This window comes from Hesperophylax consimilis, chromosome 20 (assembly GCF_061612785.1).
Source record: "Hesperophylax consimilis isolate HC1 chromosome 20, BYU_Hcon_1.0, whole genome shotgun sequence".
Taxonomy (NCBI): Eukaryota; Metazoa; Arthropoda; class Insecta; order Trichoptera; family Limnephilidae; genus Hesperophylax; species Hesperophylax consimilis.
In genome coordinates, this window is record NC_142855.1 from 18439554 (window position 1) to 18467336 (window position 27783).

At 34.7% G+C, this 27783-nt stretch overlaps 2 protein-coding genes across 2 annotated transcripts; both read left to right on the forward strand.

Annotated features, from left to right (window-relative positions):
- Positions 1 to 21483, forward strand: LOC149414243 (uncharacterized). Its single transcript, XM_089644008.1, has 2 exons — positions 1 to 223; positions 19490 to 21483. The coding sequence occupies exon 2, from the start codon at positions 19522 to 19524 to the stop codon at positions 21421 to 21423; it is 1902 nt and encodes a 633-aa protein (XP_089500134.1). The 5' UTR covers positions 1 to 223; positions 19490 to 19521; the 3' UTR covers positions 21424 to 21483.
- Positions 21483 to 27783, forward strand: LOC149414244 (uncharacterized). Its single transcript, XM_089644007.1, has one exon. It carries the CDS (start codon positions 21522 to 21524, stop codon positions 24981 to 24983), a length of 3462 nt encoding a protein of 1153 aa, XP_089500133.1. The 5' UTR covers positions 21483 to 21521; the 3' UTR covers positions 24984 to 27783.

The following is a 27783-nucleotide window of genomic DNA, read 5'->3' on the forward strand; positions in this document are numbered from 1 at the left end:
AGCCAGATTTCTTCATTAAACTCTTTAAACAATACATGGGTTTCTTTATTATTGTAAATTAGAATCAAAGCGAACTGAGATATTGAGAATGTTTTACTAAGTTTTCTAAGTTTCGTCTCTGACCGGTTGATTTTGTGATTTGTGATTGAGAAGAACGTTCAATTAAAATCAAATCTGGACTAAAAGAAGGAGCAAGCAGAGAAACAAGAGACCACCTCTATAGGTAAGCATATTACAAGTTAGGTAATTACTCTGAGTGTTTCAATTCTTTAGGTTATTTTGGCTAATTTGTTCGCTTCTGGGAACAACTCATATGGTATCACAGAAATATTTGTGTCTTTCTTACGGTGGTGGGGAAAAATGATCTAAACGCTGTCAGAAAGAGAAAACACCACGCTTTATATTCTAATTTAGTATTTTACAACAGACAAATTAAAATGTGTACCTCTAAATCTAAACCAATGATTCCGACTGCAATTTGAAAAAAAATGAAACTTTGTTAATTTTAAATTAATTATTTTTTTATGAAACTACAAAAAAGTGAGCTTACGATAACGTTTATAAAACATTTGTCTAATAAAATAAGATTGTTTTAATGTATTTTTTTGTTATCGGTAATTTTAGTTACAAAAAACGTAAAGTGAACATCACAAATTTTAATACATAAACAAATATATGTTCATATCTAATGGAAAAAATATGATAGCGTATTTCAACACCTTACAAAAACAGTTTTTAGTTTTCGGATACGTTCAAAATATTCCATTTATTTGGATTTGATTGCAAAGACAGAATATGGGTGAGGTCTGATGGCGATGAAACGCCAGATAGTTAGTGACGCAAATAGAAATATGAGTAATATTGCTTTTGGACACAAGGTGCAAGAGGTAACTTACTGAGTACCCATATAATGTATTTGCACGGAACGATGTTTGATGTGTGCTTTGTTCTGTTTGATATTTTAACGTTATTCACTCATTTGTACAATGAACCATTGAATTATCGATCTCTCCCGACATGTAGATGCCAACAGCCGAGTATTGCTTACAGATTACTAATTATTATTTAATACGCCGGTGGTCAACGGATATAAATTTCTCGTGACACAAAATTAATATTATTTCAATATACCTAGTACCTAGTTTAGACAAGGTTCACGTTCGACGTTTTCACACACATACGCCTCAGGGATGTCACTTCTACAGCATTCAGTCTACTTTCATCGTCTTACAATTCCTTGCTTCACTGCCATACTTCAGGGTTGGTATCAGTACTCCATTGTGATCTTTAGCGTCGTTAGACAAGAAATTATTATTAACCGTTTAGGTGCCAATCGTCGATTTTCGTCGATTCGTGTTTTAACGAAGATTGCCGATCGTCGATTTCCGTCGATTGCGTCAGTCGTGTTCTGATTCGCGCGTACGTCTGTACGTAAAATTCTCATTTTTTCGAAACGCCTGAACTTCGGGATCCTCCTCCGCGTGATTCTAAACCAATATTCTTTAAAACACACCGAAAAAATCATCGAAATCCTTGAAAATTCAAAGAATTTATGGGGTTTTAAAAAAATATATAGTTTCATAAAAAATAATGTTTTTTTAATGGCATTTTACAAGCAACTGTATGATTTTTTTTGGCACTCAAACGGTCAATATAATATATTATACAAAGAAATGAAGTTCTAACCGCAGAGATTGGCCGGACCGTGATTAGTTCTTGTGACCACACTCCGCTTCTACTAATATTTGAGCTACAGGGAAAATTATGTAATTATTAAAATTTTAATAAACATTCCGTGGTTATGAATAACCTGACAATATTTGAATAATTCCTCCTTTTACCATCATTATAGTGCGTGTTGCTTGTGCAGTGATGGAGGACCTAGCTAGACAGAGCGTTTATCTTATGAATGAATAAAATTTAGACGAATACTGCTTATTGAAGTAGTTGTTGCAAATAAAACGAAAATTGCTTAAATTAAGAATAAAATGCAGATATGCCAGTATGGCTTGTGTAATATTTGCTTTTGTGTCATAGTGGCTTCTTCTTTTGGAACCAGTTTTAGGTATAAAAAAGAGATAATGTTGTCAATGAAAAAACAATTTATTGCTTCACAATTTTTTATAAACAATTAACATAAAACTGCTCTTCCCTTTGCTGGTAACTTCAAAGTTTCCCAATCGTTTATGGAAATCTGAATAAATTGACGGTATTATCCCGGCGGTAACTAACTTTAGGATACCATTTTTCTTCCTTTCATCAATGGTCTCTTGGAATAAGCTTGCATCAGAACAGGATTCACGCTCCCATTGCCCCGTCTATTCCCTTTCTTCGCCTCCTCCCAGGCATGTGATCCGTAGGATGTTTTGAAGTAAAAGTTGCCGTCGTCTTTAATTACTTTAAACATTCGAATGTCCAAAATGGGTAAAATTACTTGGGGGTCCTTCAGAGCTTTTATATCAAAAAGTCCTCATGACTCAACTCATGAACCAGGTAAGGTTTGCCACTTTTCTTTGCCGTTTTCATGGCCATGGCGTATTGGGAAGGTAAGTATATCGGTCCGCTTCGGAGTGCTTTAACTTATTTTTCAATGGTTGAATGAGCCGAATCCACCTTGTTTTGGGTGTGGCCCTTTACTAAAAATTTGTGAGTGATAGATTTTATGTTTTTTAATGCTGTAACAGCATATTGGTACATTGCCATCATAAAGTTATTTTTTTGTTGTCCACAACAATTATCATTGTAAAAGACAACGTCTATTGGACAGTCAGCTTTGTCATTTAAATGTTGCAGTCATTTCAGCACACATTCGAAGTGACAGGATGGTTTCTTTATCCTTGAAAGAATCGCAAAGATGTAATTTATTACCAGGGTCAATTTGGATAACATTAGTAATTGCATTCAGAACAGATGAATGGTTTCTTTCGGGACATCACAAGTCTGAGATTCTTTCCAGGGCATTTTGTAGAACATTTACAATTGTATAGTTAGAATTTCCACATTTATAAATCAGTATAAGACATATAAATCCTATAGTACTATATTTTTAGAATTTCTTAGGTGATAGAAATTACACATTACTAGACCAGGATATATGCCGCATGACTTATGAATTTCCAATTTTAAAATTTCTAATCTTTATTTACTAAATGACTAGTCATTATTATACAGTAATTGAAATAAAACCGCGCAAAAGATTCGCAAATTTCAATTGAAATAATAACAACAATGAAGATCAAATATTAGGAACAAAAATAACCATTTTTAAACTTGAAATAAAGACTTTTGATCCTTATCTCTCTTAAGTATAAATTATCCTTTTGGAAGATAAAAAAATAAAAATTAATATTATAAATGTAAATTATAATTGAATATTACAATTTGATATTATAAATTTAATATCAAATTATGTGATTTTATGTCAGGGTTAAATCTTCCCCATAGGAAAAACTAAACCCTTCCACTCACTTTTCCACAAATGATCATCTAGTCAATCAACATTATGCAAGTGCATTATATAAGCAAAATAAATACAAAACAATACAAGAACAACACGTCAACTCACCAGAGATCAAATGGGAAAATAATTCACCGACTCCAGATATTTTCATATCAGAGGGTTCGGCTCGGTAGAACTTCTAACAGGGCCTATAAATCCTACTGATCCCTCCACATAAATATTTAAAAAATCTTTTGTTATCCTACATGTTTTCAAAATGACTGACTTTTGCATCTTTATATATAAATTTTTTGATAGATCTAATACGCCTAAATTTTGAATGAGAGAGCTAGGTACAATGCCAGTAGCCGAAATAACAAATGGTAATATTTTTATAGTCTAAGAATGCCAAATTCTTTTAATCTCATTTCCTAAATCTGTGTATTTTCTTATTTTTTCATTAACAGATTTTTGAATATTACAGGAATAGCGACATCAATGATTTAAGTTATTTTTTTTAATTTTGTCATGTAAAACTATATCGGGTCTATTATGACCAGAGATGTGCAAAATGGGTACCCAAAACCATTTGAAATGCAAAATGGAAATGGGTCAAAAGTTTTCCATTTGAAAATGCAAAATGCAAAATGGTTTTTAGAAAAGCATTTCAAATGCAAAATGCAAAATACCTATTTTCAAAATGCATTGAAAATGCAAAATGGTTTCTCAGGTCAAACAATTAAAATAATCATAGAATTTTTACACAGTTTTGTCATTTAATAATGGACATCAATGTAGAACAAACATATTACATGATGGTAAATCCAAAAATGCCACGACTACGGATTATGAACCACAAAATATTTGCGCGGAATAAATGTTGCCAACGTAAAAACATAGAAACTGCTATCTAACATTTAATATTACAGCTTCATGGCCCCATGTTCAGTATTTGAATCAGTATTTTTTGTAATGGTATCACTCAATTGCCAGGGCTCCTACCAGGGAGCAACTTGACAAATGTAAATTATCTCTCATAGCGAGGTTGAGGACCGACTGATATTTGGGGCTTATGAACAAAAGATGAGTGGAGATAGTAGAATTACAGAAGATCACAAGATGAGTGGAGATAGTAGAATTACAGAAGATCACAAATTTGAGGTAAATGTAAGTATAAAAGGTGATGGGGGCAGTTTTACTATTTTGTGACATGCGTCAAAATATAATATCTAAACTGTCTGTAAGTGGCGTTGAAGATGTCAATGCAGAATCGTTAAGGCCCCGTATTAAGCGTTCAAAGATGCTTTGAAAGTGAGATATCGAAATACGAATGTTATAGGGCGCTTATATTAAAAAAAACAATAATTATTAAGCGAAAATGTTTAACAAAACACTTATTTTGACTCTTTTGAAATAGATCAAAAATATCTTGACCAATGCTTTAGTTGCATTTAAAGATACACTGTGATTTTTTTCATGCGTACAACATATTAAATAAAACAAAAAACGTGTTTTCAATAATTTTCGGAGCTCTTTTGCGATTTTTTTCTATCGAGGGATTTCAAATAATTAAAGTTTTGGCATAACAAATGTATAGATATCATATTCAAAATTAACATTTTTCTGGTAACTTAAGGGGTTAAAAAGAAAGTTGTTATAAATCGGTAGAAATTGGGTTTGCGGGGGGTTAAGTTGAGTTGGTATGTTGATTAACGCTTTCTGACTGGCAGAAGTCCTCGCTTTCGGAGTATGAAAAAGTGCCTGGAATCTTCCACGAGTATACTTGTTGTAGGGACATAAGTTAACCTCTTTCAATACAGGTGGTTAGTTAGATTAGGTTAGGTTAGGTTAGGTTAGGTTAGGTTAGGTTAGTTTAGGTTAGGTTAGGTCTAGGCTTATCTTTTGTGTATGTTAGATTTTCATTGCGTCCTTTTTTTTACATCAGCTCCACACAGAAGGAAATAATTTCCTTCATGACCTGTGTCATCTTTGGGAATGATGTGTGAAGGGTATTTTTAATGAAATAAAGGAGAAGAAGTTTTGTGAAGGAAACAGGTATGAGGGATGGGCAAGAATCTGCAGATCATCGTGTCCAGGGGTGACCAACGTGTGTCCCACCCACTCCATCCCAATCCATCCCACTGCTGTGCTAGGCGATGAGTATGTTAATTATGTTTTATACTTCTTATAATAATTTCTGCGATTTCAAAAATATGCACACATTAAAAATTCTGTACACATCTTTCGTTAGAAACATTCTAGAATATAACTCCACAATTTGATTAGATCTCTCGTTAGAAACATTTATTCATTTATCAACGCCCTACTGGGCTTTTACATAAAGATCACAGCATAAATTTAAAACCACAGTAAAACACAAATAATAAAGCATAAAATACAGTAAACTTAAATGAAGTTATTATCGCAATTAACTTGAAAAGAAACTCTTTAAATTTATATACGTTTAATACAAAAGCAAATTATGCTTAAATTATGATTACCTACTCTTCATTTACATGATCCGAAAATTTCTGAACTGATTTGGATTTGTACGGGTCTAGAATTAGAGCAAAAATATCAGCGACATCCATAAACTCATTGCCCGGCCTGTGTACCCTTTCGATAACTGAATTGAATACAAAGTTATTGTTCCAATATTGCCTAGTATGTTTGGGAGGTTCATGTAGTGACAACAAGCTTATAATGTCAGGTCTGTCAAACATAAAATTAATAATTTTATACAATAAAAGAAAATCAAGTATTTTTCGCTTTTCTGATAATTTAGATAAATTTAGTTAACTTCGTAAATTTACATAATTGTTTTTTTTAAAGTTATATTTCTTTATTTATTGCATCTCACTATACATAAAACACTTTTTTTTCATATAAAAATCAACCTCACTAGGACTAAGCCTGTATTGAGGTTAACAATTTTCATTTGAGTGAAGCAAACATAAGAGTAATCACAAACATAAAGTAATTCTACATACAAACACAAAATATTTCTAAATTAAAGAAAAATCTGTTTCTTCTTAATAATTATATTGCCAAATTCCGCTGAATATCGCTTTCAAAATGAATACGAATGAAGCACTTTCTCTTCTAAATAAAGCCAAGGAAGAGATTACTGGCATCCATAGTGTCATTACCGATCCCTCTTTAAAAATCACTAAAGATCAAATGGCTAAAATACTCACCAAACTATCTAACCTCTCTGGTACCATGCAGGACCTAGGAGTAAATGTAGGAGTCCTGGAGGGGAAAGTTATGACATTTGAAAAAATCATAGAAAAGAAAGTATTACCCCAAGAAACAACACCAATTTGTGACTTGCTCGCAGAGATAGAGGAACGCAAGATCCGCACCAAGAATGTGATTTTACTTAACGTTCCCGAGTCTAGTTCCAACTCAAGCATGGAGAATATCTTGGAAGATAAAAAAAGAGTTTTAACTATCGTTAGTGAAATAAATAGCGAGTTCAAACCAGAAGAAGTAAAAATTTACAGGCTTGGTAGTAAAATTTCAAACAAAATCAGGCCCATTAAAGTCGAATTTGAAGACCCTAAGCTGGCAAAACTTATTCTCTTTAAAAAAAATACTTTGCCTAATGGAATAAAAATGAAACCGGATAGGACCCTCCAACAAAGAGAACATTTGACTGACCTCTGGAAGGAAATGGATGAGAGAAAAAAAAAGGGTGAAATTGATTTGCGAATCAAACATTTTAATGGAATTCCTAAAATTATCAAAAGCCACGCAAAAAACTGATAAACAAACATAACACACTCTTAAGAATCAATGGATATTATCAAAATGTTCGAGGAATCCGTACGAAATTGCAACAACTTAAAAGGAATTCACCCACCTTCTCATATGACATTTTATTATTAACTGAAACATGGTTAAATGCAGATATCGCTTCGTCAGAATTAGGCCTTAATCAATATACTATCTATCGCCTTGATCGGAGTCCTAATTCGAGCAAAAAGTCTAACGGAGGAGGCGTGATGTTACGTGTGTCTAAAAATATCTCATCCTGTAGACTACCGGTCAAGCACACAAATGTTGAACACACTTTTGTAATGCTCAACATACCTTATAGTAAAATTATTATAGGTTGTGTCTACATCCCACCTGCATCGGATTTGCAAATATATAAAAACCACAATGAGGACATAGAAATGCTGAAATTCAAATATCCGAAAGCAAAATTCATAATTGCTGGTGATTATAATCTGCCGAACTGGACCAGCCAAGATGACATCGGAGCTGCCACAAACGAAGTTGAATTACAGTGCGCTAAATCCAGTGAAATTCGTGATATGTCCATATTCCTAGGACTAACTCAATCAAACAATGTGTCTAATTCTAATAATCGAATGTTAGATTTAGTGTTTTCAAGTGATTCAAAAATAGTGGTTGAGAAATCTGACGAATTATTATTGCCTCTAGATAAACACCATCCACCATTAGATATTATCATAACAAATATGTCTGGAAGATCTCCAAACCTAACTACCACATCGTATAATTTCTCCAAAGCCGAATACCATAATATTAATGAGTACCTTACCTCGGTAGATTGGTCATTTTTAGACAACGAAAATAATTTAAATAATCAATTAGAACAATTTTACTCAATTTTAAATACCTCGATAGAGCGCTTTGTTCCTAGGGCCAACTTCACACCATCTAACTATCCCAAATGATTTACGAGGGAATTAAAAAAACATATTAATTATAAAAAACATATCCATAGAATATATAAACATACCAGAAATCCTAATGATTACATAACTTTTACTAAATTACGTAAGCAGTGTAAAGAATTATCAATAAAATGCTATAGTGATTATATAAGCCTAATTGAAAAAGAGGTACACCAAAATGTTAAAAAATTATGGAGTTTTTCTAAAAGTCAACAAAAAAATGATTGTGGATTTCCCAATAACATGTACTTAAAAGAAAAATGTGCCGACAGTATCGAAGGTATAGTTAATCTATTTGCTGATTCATTTAAAAGTGTTTACGACTCACATATTCGTGTCAATACGATTCCCGATATTTCAGTGGAAGAGGTATTAAATCTAAGCCAATGTTTCATCAAAAAAGAATCTATAGAAAAAGTCATAAAAGAATTAGATAGCAATAAATCTGCTGGACCGGATGGTATTCCTCCAATATTTTTCAAAACCTGTGTTAGTAGTCTGATATATCCTCTTTATAAACTCTTTAACAATTCTTTAAGTTCTGGTTCTTTTCCAGCTCAGTGGAAAAAGAGTTATTTAACCCCTATCCATAAAAAAGGAGATAAAAGCGATATATCAAACTATAGACCAATTTGTATAATGTCTGCTTTACCGAAAGTTTTTGAGAAATTAGTCCTAGATATCATTGTAAAACCTATCAACAACATTATTGTTCCTAACCAACATGGCTTCATCACAGGTCGCTCTACCTTAAGTAATTTAATGATTTATGAAAATTACATATCTGAATCTCTGGGTCTCAAACAACAAGTGGACAGTATATACACTGACTTTAGTAAAGCTTTTGATAAGGTTCGACATCACATACTTATTTATAAACTTCGATCGTTGGGCATCAAAGGTAAATTATTGAGTTGGATTGTTAGTTATCTTAGCCATAGGGTGCTCAGTGTTAAGATTAATTCTGTACAATCTTATATATTCGAGGCCACAAGTGGGGTTCCTCAAGGGTCCCACCTCGGCCCAATATTTTTCTTATTATTCATCAATGACATTGTTGACCAATTTAATGATGTAGAAGTTCTGCTATTTGCTGACGACTTAAAAATATATAAAAGAATACAAAATGTATCCGATTGTCAAATTTTACAGAGTAATTTAGAACAACTTCATCAATGGTGTGAACAAAATGCTTTATTTTTGAACATTCAGAAATGTCAAGTAATACGATTTTCCAAAACTCGTTATAATATATTACATGAATATACATTAAATAATATTAAATTAATACCAGTATCACATATTCGTGACTTGGGTGTAATATTCGTTGAAAACTTGTCATTCATTGAACACATCAACTATATGACTAATAAGGCTTTAAAGATGCTTGGCTTCCTTTGCAGAACTTTAACCGATTTTAAGTCCATAGATTGTATGAGAACCCTCTATATTTCATTAGTCAGAAGTCAATTGGAGTATAATTCACCTATTTGGTCCCCTTTACATAAAGTTCACTCCAATAATATAGAAAGAGTTCAGCACAAATTTCTTAAGAACGTAAATTTTAAGCTCGGAATTCCTATTGATTACATTAATTATGTCAGTTTGATGAATCAATTGCATCTAATAACACTGTCTGACAGGAGAATTATTTCAGACCTGGTTGTGTTACACAGAGTCATTAACAACTTAATTGATAGTCCTGCCATCCTTGCCACTATTAAACTACATGTGCCGACTAGGAATACAAGGCAAAATATAACATTCTTCTGTAATACATACTCGACCAACTATCAGACACATTCACTGACCAATAGGATGCATGATCTGGGCAACAAGTATGGGGGTGTTATTGATTTATTTATTGACTCCATATATAGAATTAAGCATAATCTACATCAACACTTTGTTGAATCCTACAAATTAGAGTAGCTTTGGTAAATTAGTTTTAATGATTTGTTTTATATGTAATATTGTTGTAATTTTTTTTTTTACTTTATGTTATTTTTTTCCTTCTTTAAAATGGATTACATCTATTTACTGTCAATATCTCCTGTATAATACATATTCTCTTATTGTACTGCATCATGTATCACTTCTATGTAAAAGCCTTTTTAGGCGTATATATATATAAATAAATAAATAAAAATAAGTATTGGATGTGTTACCAGATGGGTAATTTGACAGTATATTGTAACAATATTTGAACCAAAACTAATCATTAATCATTATTCAAAAGAAGAAACAAAGTAGATAATAAAGACAGATAGGGTGACATTCAGTTTTTAGCAAATGGTACTTATACGAAATCTTATTATTTAAGAAAGAACAAGGATGAAAAAATATTAAGACAATCATCTGTCAAGACGGCATAACACCCCAAAAACAAACAACAAAAATGCTTTTGGCCGTGAGAATCTAAAAAAAAAACTTACCACACAATCGTCTGTCAATTCAAAAACATTAATTAACTTTTTAAATTTAACTAAGAAATTGGTAAACTTAATATGATTTGGAAGAATATTAAACGTAAGTGGTGCCTGATATAAATAATTTCTTTGACTAAAAGAAGTTTTAGTATATACCGCCACAATGTTCAATGTAGAGCTAATTCTAGTTGTCCGCGTTTGATGTGTTCTTTCAGCAAATTTAATATTGACAAAGTATTTGAGTGATATATAGCTGTTTTATGCACATAACATTACATTCCTTATAAAGTAGGTTGGATGGATAACTGAATTTTTTTTTTGTACATTACTTTAAGGATCAATTTTTGAGTAATATTTAGTGGTTCAACATTGGACTTTAGACATGATCCCCAGCATACTATGTTATAAGAAAGTCGAGATTGGACTAAAGCAAAATAGACAGTTTTTAATTTCTCTTCGTCCAATATGTGTCGAAGTTCTTTAAAAATAAATGTAAGTCTCCTGATATTCTTTGTTAACATATCGATATGATCATTCCATCTTAAAAAATTATCAATCTTTACACCTAGATACATGATACAATCTACACTTTCCAAGGGGTGGCAATTACAATTTAGCAGACAATTACAGATTATGAGTGTCAGAAGGCTGACTTTTTGATGATATACTAATTGTCACATATTAAACACCCATAGTGGCTTTTACATACATGTTATATAATTTTAATAATTTAGCACTAATATAACAAAAGCTAACATTCACATTTATTTATGAAGCATGTTATTATAGCCTTCTTGTAACTACATTCCGTGCAGTTGAACACATCTACTACTTCTGAGAAAACATTGCCAACTGCATACAATCTAGGTATAAGGGAGTATCTAAATGACTCAGTCCTGATAATTTTGTTGCAATTAAATTTTTTTTTAGATCGGCTAGTTCTTGTAGGTATATGAAAGGTAATTAGACTCAATAAATCAGGGCTGTCTATAATACCATTAACAATTTTATAAATAAAAATCAAGTCGGAAACAAGTCTTCTATCTGAGAGTTTTAATAAGTTTAGTTCTTTCATCAAGTGATTGTAGTTTATTGTTTCAGTTGGTAGACCGAGTTTATATTTAATGAATCTTATAAATTTATGTTATATGTTTTTGGGGTATTATGCCGTGTTGCGCTAACTCCTTCTTTAGCCAACGTTTCGGACAGCATTGCAGTTTAAAATAAAATTTAAATAACACATCTGCCAATAAATATTTAATTTAAAATAAAACATCTGCCCTGATGATGGACACTGCAATGCTGTCCGAAACGTTGGCTAAAGAAGGAGTTAGCGCAACACGGCATAATACCCCAAAAACATATAACAAAAATACTTTTGGCCGTGAAAATCTTAAATCATATTTTATAAATTTATGTTGAATTTTTTCAATGGAGTCAGAGTGGATTTTGAAGTGAGGGGATCAGATAGAAGAATTATATTCCACTTGACTACGAACTAAAGAAGAATATAATATTTTTTAATGTTGAAATCTTACGAAAGTCTGCCATTTCAAAGAATTAAACCAAGAATTTTTAATCCTTTGTTGGTAACTGAATTTATATGTGAAATGAAGATAAATTTTGAATCGAAAATAACGCCGAGATCGTTAATTTCACTGACAGAGGTGAGGGGAACATTATTGATTTTATATTGGTAGTTAAAAGGTGGAGTTATTCTGAAAAATCTTATAATGTGACATTTATTAAAGTCAAGTTGAAGTTTGTTTCGTTGACACCAATCTTGTAATTTGTTTAAATTGATTTGAATATTGATACGGACAGATAGCGTTTTTATAGTTTTTTAAATCAACGGCGAAACGCAACACATCAACATTGTTGTCGAAAACAGTGACAATATCGTCTATAAAAAGTAAGAAAAGTATTGGGCCTAAAAGCGACCCTTGTGGTACACCGCTAGTAGCCATGAATTTGTGTGATAAGTTAGAGTTGTTTTTTACTTGCAGACTGCTATTAGTTAAATAGCTCTTTATTCATTCCAATAGTTTATCCTCTATTCCAATTTTTCAAAGTTTATTGAGGAGAATTTTGTGGTTAACTTTCTCAAAAGCTTTTACGAAGTCTGTATATATTGAGTCGACTTGGGTTTTATTTTCAAGCGAACTAGCTATAAATTTTTCATACAAAGAGAGATTTGATAGTGGAACTGCCCGGCATAAAGCCATGTTGATTTGGTACAGTGATTTTCTTGATATGTACGGAGATTTTTTCAAGGATAAGTTTTTCAAATAATTTGGGGATAGTTGATAACATGCAAATGGGTCGATAATTTGTGACATCATGAATATCTCCCTTTTTTAATACAGGTGTTAGATAACATTCTTTCCATAGATCAGGGAAGCAGCCTGAGCTTATAGTCCAGTCAGTGGGGAGTTTTACCTTGCAAAAGGTTAGGTAGTAGCGATTTTGATATATGTTGTTAAGATTGGGACTCTAAGGAAAAAAAAAAGTTTTCGACCTTGGGAGGGTCGAGCTCGACCCGCCATCTTGGATTGAAGGTGCCAAAATTTGTTTTTTTCAAAATAATTGTGAAGTGGTCGTTTTTACAACCAAATTGTTGAAGGCAAACTTAAAGACAACTAAATTACCTACATTTTTTGTAGAAAGTTATTTTTTGTAAGTCTAATAGATAACGAGTTACAGTGGCGGAAATGTGAATATTTTTCTAAAAAATGATGAAATTCCCAACATTGTAAATTTTTCGGGTTTTTCATTACATAATTATAATAATTTTGTTAACTCATTTCCACACCACCATGAGGTAGAGAACATGTCGAATTTTTTTTATTGTGGTATCCCCAGTAGGTCTACTTCACAGATTATTATTACTATGAATTATGTTACTTAATAACAGTCTTCGTCATCAATGTCATCATCTAACTCATTGCCTGTGATACTGAGATTCTGGGCTTCCATTGACAAAATCTCTTCTTCTTCGTCCTCGACATCGATGTGAACCTCTGGCGAATTTCGGCATGTTTGACCATTACAGCACCCACATACAATAGAACACTTCAATCCAGCTTTCCTGCAGCTACATGCAACGCCGCATCCTTTTTTACAATTGCATGAAATAAATTTTAATAATAAGTCTCGGGTGCTGGTTTCTTTGTCATTCTTAATGGAAAAAGCCCGTTGGTGTCACGTTTCCAGCCCCAGTTTTCTGGATTTTTTTGGATTCCATACCATTTTTGGACTTGATGGTTCGTTCTAAATGCATGGTACCGTGCAGCGTCGTTCGTTGGTGGTAAAGAGGCAAGATTGAATTTGCTTTTTGTTGTCGACTTTGCGAAACGTTTGTAGCGGACTTCTTCCAAGGTTTCCTTATCCATGTCACCCCCGTACAAAGCAACAAGGAAGCGTGTTCCTGCAACTGCTATGTCTTCTGGTGTTGCATCATGTTGTTTGAAGATTCCTATCATGGCATTGAGTCTTGTGTCGTTTTGCACAAGCGAACAAAATTTTGTTTTTCCTTGGTTGAAGAAGGACGATGTTGTATCGCAGCCGCTAAAGGCATGAAGAAACAGAATATTCTCAGCCGCCTCTTTGTATTTCACACTATTCGCGGAATACAGTCTTTCAAAAGTTTTGCCTCTCCCAGGTTTGCGAAGATATATACTAATTTTGGGTGGTACATATGCTGTCAGCAGAACTAGGATCTCCTAGTTCCAACATCTTCGCCAATAATGAAAACAGCGTCATATGATGAACACAAGGAAATCGCAGTACTGACAATCAACTCATCAGCATCTTCTTCAGCCTGCTTAACTGTAAAATCATCCTGTATAATATCGCTTTGTAAGCATCGAAATCAGACGGACTTTTTTATTTTCATTGGCTAAAAATCGTTCTTGTGAAACTTGAACTGGCATTGTTTCATCGAAAAGAACATCTGCAGACATGAGCATCCAGGCAACGTCCTGTAACCAGGACTCAATCAGTGTTGCCAAGTCAGCTGTAGACTAGGATCCCACTATAACAAATCAACGTCATCGAGCAACACGGATGATGCTATATAAGTATATTGTAACGTAGAAATACGTTAAATTGATATTGTGTAATATGTTAGTACAAAATTTATCAAGAAAACTGGAGTTTTACAATTTTTTGTCAAAATTTTCTTCTTTCAACCGCTGTAACTCGTTACCTATTAGACTTACAAAAAAAAACTTTCTACAAAAAATGTAGGTAATTTAGTTGTTTTTAAGTTTGTTTTCCGCAATTCGTTTGTTAAATCAACCACTACATAATTATTTTGAAAAAACCAAATTTTGGCACCTTCAATCCAAGATGGCGGATCGAGCTCGACCCCCCCAAGGTCGAAAACTTTTTTTTTTCTTTAGAGTCCCAATCTTAACAACATATGTGAAAATCGCTACTACCTAACCTTTTGCAAGGTGGAGCCCTTTTTTATCCCCCACTGACTGGACTATTAGTGATTGGTTGAATAGTTGACATAGTGGCTTGGCAAGTATTGATACACAATTTATTAGAAAAGCTGGATTGATTTTGTCAGGACCCGCTTTTTTCTTTATATCGAGTGATTTTATTTTGTGTATAACATCAGGAACATTTATATGTAAAGCTGGAATGTGGATCGATTCATTTGGATGAAAGGGTGGAATTTGATCGTTTGGGATGTCTATATCGTATACATTTAGAAAAAATCGGCAAAGAAATTAACAATGTCATTAGTATCACTACTACTTTTCCCCTCGAAATACATGTAAATGGGTAGGCTGGGTTTATTTTTTCTTAGTGAGTTTATGTGTCTAAAAAAGTGTTTGGTATCTGATGAAATAGACTTTTCTGTATAATGTATGTATGTTTTATATAATTTATTGGTGAATAATTTACAGTCAGTTCAGTATTTATGAAATATTTTGTAAGTCTTTTAAGTCGTTATTAAACCATTTAGGAAATTTCGATGTCTTGATTTGAGTTGAGGGTACATATTTTTCGATAGCCGTGATAATGATGGAGTAAATTCTAGATTATGATTGAAATTTGTGTTATTGTCTAAAAAAAGACCAGTCTGCACTTTCTAAGTGTTTTATTATCAGTGGATAATCAGCTTCTTCAAAGTGGTATGAGTAATTGGTAATAATGTTACAGTAAGTATTAAGAAAGTTCTTCATAAAGGTGATGTTTAAGGGAGGATGGTGGAAATCTATTGGGAGAAAGGGGTCTCTTGATTTGCTTAATTTTACTTAAGGATCGCTACTAAACACAAGGTCTAGCAGGTGGTGATTTGAATCAAATACGTTATTAATTTGTTTAAAACCGAAGAAATTTGACATATTTATAATTTCACGAGCATTAGCTGACGTATTTAAAAATACTGTTTGGTTATTACATAGGGTAGTCCAGTCTACATTTGGAAGATTGTAGTCACCGTTTAGCAGCATTCTAGCTTCCGGATATTTGAGTTTAAGGGCCTCTAAATCTTCAATATGGTTTTCGTAAATTTGTGTAATTGATCCGGGTGGAATATCCAGCCATATGGAACATCAAAGAATATTTTTTTCCTAGGTTCGTCTTGAATAGTACGTTAAGTTGTTCTACATTTTTGTGTTTGCATTTTAATCTGGATGAAACTACAGTTTTTGTGACAGATATTATTACACCCCCTTCTCTTGATTTGGTGCTGGTGGAGGTACTTCTATCGAAGCGGTATGTGTTGTTAGAGGTGAAGCCTAATTCCTCTGTATTGATAGATGGATCCAACCACAGACATAGGAATTAATAGACGAGAAGATAATGGCGAGGGGTAAAATCAACTGTTGAAGAACGAAGGGGGTGAAGCTGACTGTGATTCGTCAATAAATCAATCTGACAGTAAATAGGCATCTCGCATTATAATATCACCATTTACTTCTTAAAAGTAAAATCTGCTTTTGAATGAATAGACATTTTTACATGGGAGCGCAAATTACTCGCCACGTTATGAACAAATTTGCGAAGTCCAAATTCGGCAAAAAAATTCGGTTCTATTTTCAGAGTCGAATATTTCGTTTAAGTATTTAGTTAAGACACTTTTATAAATGTTCATAATTTACTTCCCAGCAACAAACCAGCTTTGTGTTTCGCGTCCAGACGTTTCTCGATGTGATAGTATATTATGTTTCTAAAACTGATCTATATTATACGATGTGAATATGCTTAAAATAAAGTAAAATAATGCTTATATATGGAATGTAATACGACAATTGGGTTTATTCTCTTTTTCACATCTATTTTTACAAGCTTTCATAGTACAAGTCAACATTTTGCCGTGTTATTTCGTAAAATGAACCGATGATGCCTCGACCATACTTCGCACAAGAATGATGACGTCACGTTTTCAAATTTCACTTGAGGCCATACGCGAGCACAGCCGGCTCCAATGGAACCGGTATGGGGAGTGGGGATAATACGCTTTTAATCACTTAGGGCAGGTCTACTAACATTCATATGTCTATGGTTCCAACCAAGTTTCAGTCAGGAATTATATATGGAAGGGATGGATTGTAATTGATGATCTTAATTCAGTAAGTTTGGTGCGGCAGCCCCTAATATTCTGGTAGTATAATAGGTTACCCCATAATAGGTTCTAGTTTTTTGGATTAGTACTTACTATTACAGGTTTATGGTTTTTGCATTTAATTGTTAGACCTGTTTCACCGTCTTGAGTTCTTAGGTCTAGGGTTAGTCGTAAGTTTGCGAGATGGTTTCTTTGGGCTGGAGTTTGGTCGGAATTAATTTTAATACCAGTGTAATCAGTGATGCTGTTTTTTTTTCTCAGTATGTCAATGGCTTAGGCGGGGTTGTCAAGTATAACTTCTAGAGGTCTGTGTTTGGCCGTTTTATTGATCCCCAGACGAAAGGTTGTGATGTTGTCTTTATTGATGGTTGAGTTTAAGGCTGTTAGTGTGTTAGATATTCTTGTCGTATCGTTGGTAATTTTATCAATTTGGAAACAGGCCAAACTTTCTGGAAAGTTGAAAATGATAAAATTTTTCGAACGTTTTTTTCTCTCCTCGAGCTCGTCAGCAGCTTCGCACGTGGATAAATTTGGTAAGTTTGAAGATTCATGCTGTGACTTAGATTCTAAAATTTTTTGACCATGTGTTCATACGACTTCACCTGTCCCTCGAGGATTCCAACTTTGACACCAACATCCAGCATGGTGCCGGAGAGGTTGGAAAGTTTGTTGAGTAATTTATTCATCTAATCTTTAGTTAGTTTTAGTGCCGGATCAGTAATATTGCTATATAAAGCACTAATTTCCTCCTTGGCCTTGTTGATATATGATAGTGCATCGGTGGCATGAGTGCAAGAAGAAGAAGAAGTGAAGATGAGTCTTGCAATTGGATTTTGTAGATTAATAATTTATATAAGATGCAGTGACAACCATGCGTTGTCTATGGCGAGAAGTGGGTGGGCGTTTCACTTGTACTCTTCGAAACTTTGATTGTATTAGTCAGTATTTGTATTCTTCCTTCTATTCGGCTTTGTGTGTGTGTGTCTATTGCAACCGGTGACAGTTGAAATTTTAAATTAATAATAAAGAATTACCGGTTAGGCAGCTGCAACTGTTGGTACACAATGTTAAATTTTGATTATGATTGTGGTAAAGTACTCGTGGGTGAAAAACACAACTACAAGTTCTTAGTTTTAATATAATTGATAATTTTTTGGAGCAAAATTTTACGTGTTGACTGTGGCACTTAGTATTGTTGTATGTTATATTCTAGAATATAACTCCACAATTTGGTTACATCTCTCGCTAGAAACATTCTAGAATAAAACTCCATAATTTGACGGGACGACGCTAGCACGGAACATTACTCGTCGGCTCTATCCGCCACAGCTCTGTGAGGGGAAGGCCGATTCTTATGTGGTTTGAGGGAACGACGTTTCGCTTGCTCTCCTCTCTCCGTTTTCGATGTTTCAAATCTGCCAAGCTTCCCCGCGACGACTATTAATTTTTTTTAATACATCGATTTGAATTTAGATTTTGTTTTCTCGATTGAATTAATACATTAATGAATTAATGAAATTCTTGATTCTTGGAAGTGGAAATTAACCAACTTCCCAACATACGATCGAACTAAAACCGAAAATCGCCAGATAGACTCGTTGTCAATGACAATGCATTCCACGAACTTTTTTTGGCACTCACACACACGCATTTCTCTGAAATTGGATGACATCACAGGAGATGATAGATTATTAAAATTGAATAATAAATCCTCAGACTGCAAAATGAAAATAAGATTTTGTACTCCAAATATAGAACTGGTGAATCGACATTACACAGAGACCATATAAAACTATTTTTATTTCTATCTAAACATTATTTTTTTGTTTTTGTTTTAAAACTACAGTGGTGTTGTAGACCAATTCAGGTAGGATGCTACAGTGGTGTTGTAGACCAATTTAGGTGGGATGCTACAGTGATGTTGTAGACCAATTCAGGTAGGATGCTACAGTGGTGTTGTATACCAATTCAGATGCGATGCTACAGTGGTGTTGTAGACCAATTCAGGTGGGATGCTACAGTGGTGTTGTAGACTGATTACCTTATTTTATGGTATTGTTTTATACTAATTATTTTTCTAAAGCTTTATATAAAACAACTGTTCCGAGTGAACTTGTCATGCGATACATGTAAACAAAACATTGGATAATATTGTCATCAGTGAAAAAAAAAACCAAGTTTAATTTTATTTTTCTTTCTTTGATAAAATTATTGAAATAAATTATTTTTTTAAGGAACCCGTTTGATAAACTACTTGTTGTTTGAAATGTTTTATAACTGCAAAAAAACTTATGTATACCAAATCTGGTTGTTGTTTTCCTTGTTGCAGAATCAGTCTCCAGAAATCTTCATCACTCCAACATGCAGGTGGACACGGGCTTGAAGTACTGCTCTGACTGGCAAAATACCCTCATGTCCTACATCCCTTACAATGAAGACAACAATATAAAACTGGCGATGGAACCTTATCCAGATAAAAAAGTGTTGGTGGCCTTTGCCAATCTGGCGTACTCGGACTGTTCGGGGGAAATGCCTGAAGGGTGGTACCTGCTCACCACGGCACGAAACAATAATAACGGATACTTCGGTTGCGCGGTTTGGAACCCTTTGCAGCAGCAGATCGTAGTTGCCCATAGAGGGACAGTCATTACGAATTTGGGAGCCATCTGGATTGACGCACAAGGTATTTACCGCAATAAATATACCGGATTCATGAATTCTGCCGTCTCTTTCGCAGATAAGATAAAGGAGCTAATCATCGAAATAAATAAAAACCGTGGAGGTTTCTTCGTTTTGTCCTTCACAGGGCACTCCCTCGGAGGATGGTTGGCCGGGGTTACCACCTTCACTGTGAAATATCTGAAGAGGGAAGGCGGTGGCTTCCGGGGGATTGCCAGCCCTGACGAAGGTCTACACGCGCACACATTAGCTCTAGATAGCCCGGGGACCGAAAATATCTTAACCAAGATACGCAGAAATTATGGTATACGATACGACAGATCCATGTGCACTAAGCACTTAGATCTAACCAATTTCCTCGCTGCCCCTAATCTTGTAAACTGCACTGGCCATCAGGTGGGAAACTTACTTCAAGTCCATATTCAACGGGTCGCTCTCCCCAGTGATTCGAATAAACCCTCTTTCATGTCCAATATAGACAAACATGCGTTAGACGTTTTCATCAAAGCTTTTGATGATGAGAAGAATACATATGTGGTCTGGAACTGGCCACAAGGATGGAGAGAACGCAAATATTACCACGGAATAGAAATGTTCTGTAATTCCTACATCTTACAAGAGGCTAATCAAGCTACTCCTGACAGTTCTAGTTGCAGTCATCAGAATATACAACCAGTTAAAGGAAATGCTGATAGCAAGCACTCAAAAGAAACACCAATCTTACAATACAGCACTGTTAAATCGCTGGGAACAGTATGCCAGCTCGGGGTATTTTCCACAGAAGAGCTTAAATTTGTAGAAAATTGGAGCTTTTTTCAAAATAATGCGATAATAAAAAAAACTGAAATTGAAAAATTTCTCCTCCGCCAAAACCTTGAAGAAATAGATTTCCCACCATTTGAGATTGATTCAAGAAGAAACACTATTACTTGTGATTCGAAGGAAGATTTAGAAAATGTTATTCGTCTAACTAAACAATTGTTGCGGTGGTTTCCCGCAGAGATCATGGAAGCTATGCGTTTACAGAACCAGAGTATAAAGTCAGCGCCATTGCATATGGCTAGCCTGGCCTACACCAACACCTTGCCTGATATCCTGGACTGCGAGGACACCTTGGGATTGAAGTCATTCTTGGAATCTTCTAAACGTGTTTTACAAATAATTGTAACTAGTGATTTTGAATTTCAAGCCGCCAGATTGTACAATATATTGATTCTCATAGAAAGCACAGCTTTGGACAAAAAATACTTGAAAGAAAAATATCACACTATATTGAGTTGGAAACATATGACAACTTTAGCTGAGTTTTTAGATTTCAAAGCCTTAAGCGAGACTGATGTTAACATCAGTAACCTGATCATTCTTAATATTGAAACTTCAAGTATAATCACTAGCCAATTAACACCAATATTAAAAAATTTAGTAGAGTTCAACGACAAGAAACTTGTGATCATTCTATCGCAACCAATTGATAAAACATTATATTACGAATATAAATTAACCGTTGAAACAAAAACTTTGGAAACATTTAAACTAGAAGACCTAACTCCTTCGTCTAGAAAAAAATATTCTCCAGAAATGTAATTACCATAGGTGAAGAAACGCTCAGCCTCGATCTTTTACTGGGAAATGACTGTGAAAATCCCAACGAGAAAATAAGTCAATTAATTTTACCCATTTTGATGAACCTTGCGATGGACAACCTGAGTATAGAAAAAATCACAAACAACCTTCCGAGGCTTTGCGAATCAGATACTCTCTATTCCAAGGGGAACAAACTAGTAGACAGGAAGAGGCTTACGGCAATACTGGAGAGGAGTGGGGCCGGTTTACCACTGCTGGTGATCAGCGATCCAGAGCAGCTCAGCCAGGACTACTGGGAAGGGATGGAGGCTGCACGGGGGAGGATCTTCACCACCGAGGAAAATGGACAGGACCTTTTTCTGGAAAAGTGTCGAGAGGAGTCTGCTAGACTTATCTATTGGTTCCATTTATCCGCTGAAGGCTTCACCCTGAACAAAGTTTACAATGGAAATGTATACCTCCCCAGGAAGTTAAATAGTCGATTTATCATAAGATCCGTGAATGAATTCGTTCAGTTTGTGGAAGATAAGGATTTATTTATATTCAAAGATGTGGTGGATAAATTATCACTTATTGCCCCCTTCAAATTATCCAAAGTGGTTGAGGATTTGTTCGTCACAAAAAATCACTTTAAAATTGAAATGCGTTCTAGCGAATTGAATATCAGAAATGTAAATACTGATGGATTGTTCAACAAACATTATTTTAAAATGTTTGAGATTGAAGGTAACCCTTTTCTGGTTTGGCAATACTCTCACGGTTCTCTGGATGCCATTCGCCCCTTCATAACCATGGACTACAGGGACCCCATCGAGGAAAGAGACTTCAGCATTATGAAGAAGAAGCAAACCATCATTGCTGCCGATCCTGGTATGGGAAAGTCCACCAGCCTGACGCGCATGTCTGAACTCATCCGAGACTCCTGGGTATTGAGAATTGACCACAGTTTGAAAGGTCAGGCTGACTGTTTCAAAAAATTACCTAACAGACTTACCATGCAATCGGTTACAAATTATTTGATACACGCATCAGGTTTACCTACGGATAAAAAGTTGTTAGGCAGTCTATTGCAGCATTGCCTCGAATCTGATAATTCGAGGCAGGTTTTTGTTTTGATCGATGCATTTGACGAGATTATTGAGGAAAACAAAGTTAAAATGATAGAGTTACTAAAATATTTAAAAACGGCTACAACGTGTCAAACAGTAGTCACCACACGTGTACATCAACAAAAATGGCTTGAAAAAGATTTGGATGAATTTGCGGTAGAATTGGAGAAAATTACAGGAGAAAACCAGGAAGATTATTTGGTGAACTTCTGGCTACCTCACCTAGCCTTAGAACTCCCAGAACACGGAGAGCTAGAGAAGGAAAGACTGTGCACTTTTGCCAGAGAGCTGCGGGAGGAGGTGGAGGAAGTGCTGGGGGTTGACGTGGCCAACTTCTTGGGCGTCCCGCTGCAGATCCGTATGCTGGCCGAAGTGTTCCTCCAGCAGGCCATACAGGCTGTATTGTTTCCTGATCAAGTTAATAACTTAAGCAAAATCACCAATATGTTTGACTTGTATAAACAGTTTATTAAAGTCAAGAAAACAATATATTTTGACCAGAAGACTAATTTGAACCAGATACCTAAAGCCTTACTTAATTCCATGGTTAAAGATATAATGAAAAAGCATTGTGTCTTGGCTTTCCAGACCATCGACCCAACATTCGCTACGCAATATTTCACAAACATAAAACGATCTGACCCGACGATCGATGAAGTGAAAGACATAAGTAGTCTCGGGCTGATAAAATATAAAACTGATGAAACTTTAGATTTCATTCACCGCACGTTCCAAGAATATTTTTGCGCTGATTTCTTCGTCCGATGGCTCAGAAGAGAGTTCACAAACAGTGAAGAAGAAAACGTACTGATTAAAAATGAATTCTGTAAATTTTTGCTCAAGCCAGACTATAAAATAATCAGAATGTTCATCGAGAGTCAGCTTGAAACAACGCCAATACTGCGCGAAGAACTGGAAAATCACCCGAAGATGTACCAACATTGGTTTGAACATTGTCAACTATTCTATCATGCCAATAACAAAATTCCATTGCATATAGCAGCTGAAGAACAGAATACACGTATTGTTGGAGTCCTTCTCAGTGGCACGAGCAGCGGGATATACGAGGAAGCCTATATGTCCTTTATATCAGCAAGAGACAAGGCCGGGAGAACCGTGCTGAACATAGCATTAGAGGAGGGAAATACCAATATTGTAAACCAAATAACTGAAAATGTGAGGAGTTGTTCGGACAAGTCAATGGTAGGACTAATGCTTGCTACTTTTTTAGATATGGGAGCCGACATCAGTGGCAAAAATATGCATTTTGAAGAGTATATTTCAAATACACAGCAGTTACCTAATATAAACCTGGCCTTGGAAAGAACACGTCTCATAAGAGAAAATAAGTTTGAGACATTTATTACAGCAGTGAGAGATGATGACTACGAGACTGTGCTGAATATCTTCAGTGGCCTGGAAAGTGACACAGAGCGAGCCTACTTATTGATTGCCACTGATGGTAAGGGCGATACTGTCATAAATCTAGCGACGAGTAAACAAAATCATACATTGTTTAAATTATTTGCAAAACAAGGAGTTTGTGTATCGTATGATAAAGTTGGACGGACCCCTTTGCAATGTGCAGCAAAACAAGGGTATGTTTGTATTGTTCTTTTTTTATTAAATCAATCTGAAGAAATCTATAAACACATAAACGATGGATGCCTTGGAAATGAGAAAATACTCCAAAACAATAATATCATAATAAATTCTCGAGACATATGGGCTAATATTATTAACTCGGCAAACGGCATAGGCGATACTGCCCTGATAGAGGCTGCACGAGAGGGATACCATGAGGTAGTGCGCATACTGATAGAGTCCGGAGCAGATACTAACTCTGCAAATAAAGCTGGATATACTGCCCTAATATACGCTGCACAGAGAGGACACCAAGAGGTGACACGCGTGCTGCTAGACTTGGGAGCCGATGCAAACCGTGCAAATAGCAAAGGTAATACTGCCGTGATGTACGCTGCACATAATAAACAATACAAGGTTTTGCACATGCTGCTAGAGTTCGGGGCAGATACTAACTCTGCAAGTCGCACTGGTTTTACGGTCTTAATGTTGGCTGCATATAAAGGACGCCGCGAGGTAGCACGCATGTTGCTGGAGTCCGGGGCAGATTCTAACTCTGCAAATAGCAATGGTAATACTGCCCTGATGTTCGCTGCATGGAAGGGATACCATGAGGTGGTGCGCTTGCTGCTAGAGTCCGGGGCAGAAATAAACCATCAGAATAGAAGGGGTCAAACAGCGTTGTCTCACTCGGCATTCTGTGGACATGTGAATAATGTGAAATTACTTCTGCAGTTCAATGCCAACATATCACTGCAAGACCTGGATGGGCGCACAGCTCTTTCTAGTGCGGAAGAAATGGGGCACAAAGAGATTGTTGATCTTCTCCGTGGTCACCAGCAAGCCACACCCGCTGAGCAACTGTAGGACTACACCATCAGCTGGACTTCAACTTCAACAAATATTTATGATTATATTACTGTTTTGTTTACAAGCCCATTACAAAGGTATTACACTTGTAGCAATACGGAATGCACGCAAAACAGTCTGGAAACTTCGGGATTGAACCCGCGCTGCGCTACACAGTTCAAATAAGTCAGTCCAGAAGTACTCAGCAGCTCAGATTCGTGATCTTTCCCATCAGCTGACAACAACATCACGAGCCTCCGCCTGCATGGCGTCAACTACTACCACACTTCGCTACCGTTGATCTCCACCACCCCCGATGTCGATCATCTCACTGGAGGAACATCCGTGATCTTGACTACGAGCATCCGTCTGCAGAAACACAGGAGGATCCATGATCTTCACCACCAGTTGACCACGACATCAGAAGCCCCCGCCCACACAGAGCACGGTGTCTTCATCCCATAGAACTGATGGGAAATTGTGAATATTGACGTTACTGTTATGTTAAATCAACACTTTTTATGATTGAAACTATGTTTTGAGGATTATCTTTATGTAATTTTTTTATGCAACCTGCGTGGACGTAGTCGTGGGTCAAACTTTACCCTATTTGAAGATATTTAAATTTTGATGTTTTTTTGAGGATTTCGAAGGCTCTTATCCTTAATATTGTTTATTTTAAATGTAAAAAATATTTTGGTTTTTATTATACATTTTTACATAAGTTTTTACTTTTAAGTTTCGTGCTTGTTGGATTTTTTACGGTATCGAAAATAATGAAAAAAAATTAAACTTACAAATATGTAGTTTATCCACCTGGATTCTCCGGTAAACCAATAAATAGAAAATATGTAATAACTATTGTAGTATGTGTTTGCAAAATTTCAGTCAAGTTAGTTAGTTTTTATTAAATTTACTGTTTTAGGAGAGGTTATTCTAATTATTAATTTATTTTTATGGTTGGATACTTCAAAGAGCTTGTATTGTGAATGTGAATTGGTATTATTTATGCCTGGATTCTTTAGAGAGCTGTATCGTGAATGTGGATTATTATTATTTATGCCTTATACTTTGGAGAGCTTGTATCGTGAATGTATATATTATTATCTATGTCTACTGACTTTTTTAAAACAAATGTATTTATCTCTTTCAAAGAATATTTTTAGCTATGGTTAATTAAATTTTAACACACCAAATTGATATTAGTCAAGAGTTGTTTTAAGTATCTAGGTACCTACAAAACTAAACATTATTTTCTTGTTTCAATCTTTCTTCCTTTAAAACACAATTAAAACTAACACAATCTTTCTCTGGAACTCCATAACAACATCTGCGTTTATTTATTTTAATGTATTTTATTTATTTGTATTGTCCTTAATCTAATGCTGTCTTGTCCGAAATGAGTTTTATAAACTCACTGAGAATAATACATTATTACTTTGTTACAGAGATGTGCAAAATGCGTACCCAAAAACATTTGAAATGCAAAATGGAAATGGGTCAAAACATTTCCATTTGAAAATGCAAAATGTTTTTAGAAAAGCATTTCAAATGCAAAATGCAAAATACCTATTTTCAAAATGCATTGAAAATGCAAAATGGTTTCTCAGGTCAAACAATTAAAATAATTATAGAATTTTTACACAATTTTGTCATTTAATAATGGACATCAATGTAGAACAAACATATTACATGATGGTAAATCCAAAAACACCACGACTACAGATTATGAAACCACAATTTTGCGCGGGAGTAATGTTGCCAACGTAAAAACATAGGAACTGCTATCTAACATTTAATATTACAGCGTCATGGCCCCATGTTCAGTATTTGAATCAGTATTTTTTGTAATGGTATCACTCAATTGCCAGGGCTCCTACCAGGGAGCAACTTGACAAATGTAAATTATCTCTCAGAGCGAGGTTGAGGACCGACTGATATTTGGGGCTTATGAAAAAAAGATGAGTGGAGATAGTAGGAAGAATGTTGCAAAATAGCATTTAAAATGGAAAATGCATTGAGAAAAGCATTTAAAATGCAAAATGGAAAATACCAATTTTGCATTTTGCATTTCCATTTGAAATGGATTTATTTGAAATAAAGTACATCTCTGCTTTGTTATCATTTTGTAATGTATTATCTTGTAATAAAAAATAAAAAAAAAAATATTTTTATGCACCCACTTTTACCTACCCACTATATTCCATCCATCTCTGTACATAATATTGTCACCTATAATTTGGGGCCCCAAAATAATTTGAAAATCCTGACTCAATGCTGTGCAGAAATGGGTGACCCTTTGGAAGACTACATTTTAGATTACAGACGTCATGTGGAAATGCCATACTTGTTCTACTGGGAAGGAATCAGTGTCATTAATCCCTTCGGCACCGGTGCATAGTCGGAAAATAAAACAATTTTATTAAAAGTATCATAAAATCGCTGACAGCCCTGTTTTACTAAAGCCAAATTGCGATACTTGCACAGCTATTCCAAATAGAATTAATTTTGAAGGCAACAATAAACTCACTACTAATTACTCTATTTTAATATTTTGCTAGATTATACATGTTACTTTTTTTATATATATATATATATATAAATATTCTGTTCAAATAAAACATTCTCTGTTATTATAACATTCTAAACCTTAGTAAAATTTATTTTATATTAATTACTATTCATTATTATAAACACCTCATACCTCGATTTATGTCAGGTCTTATACAAACCTAGTATTCATTCAACTATTACTAGACTAGTAGATATTTCTTTTAATTATGTATTGTTTAACTGCACTTCTATTTACAACCGTGTC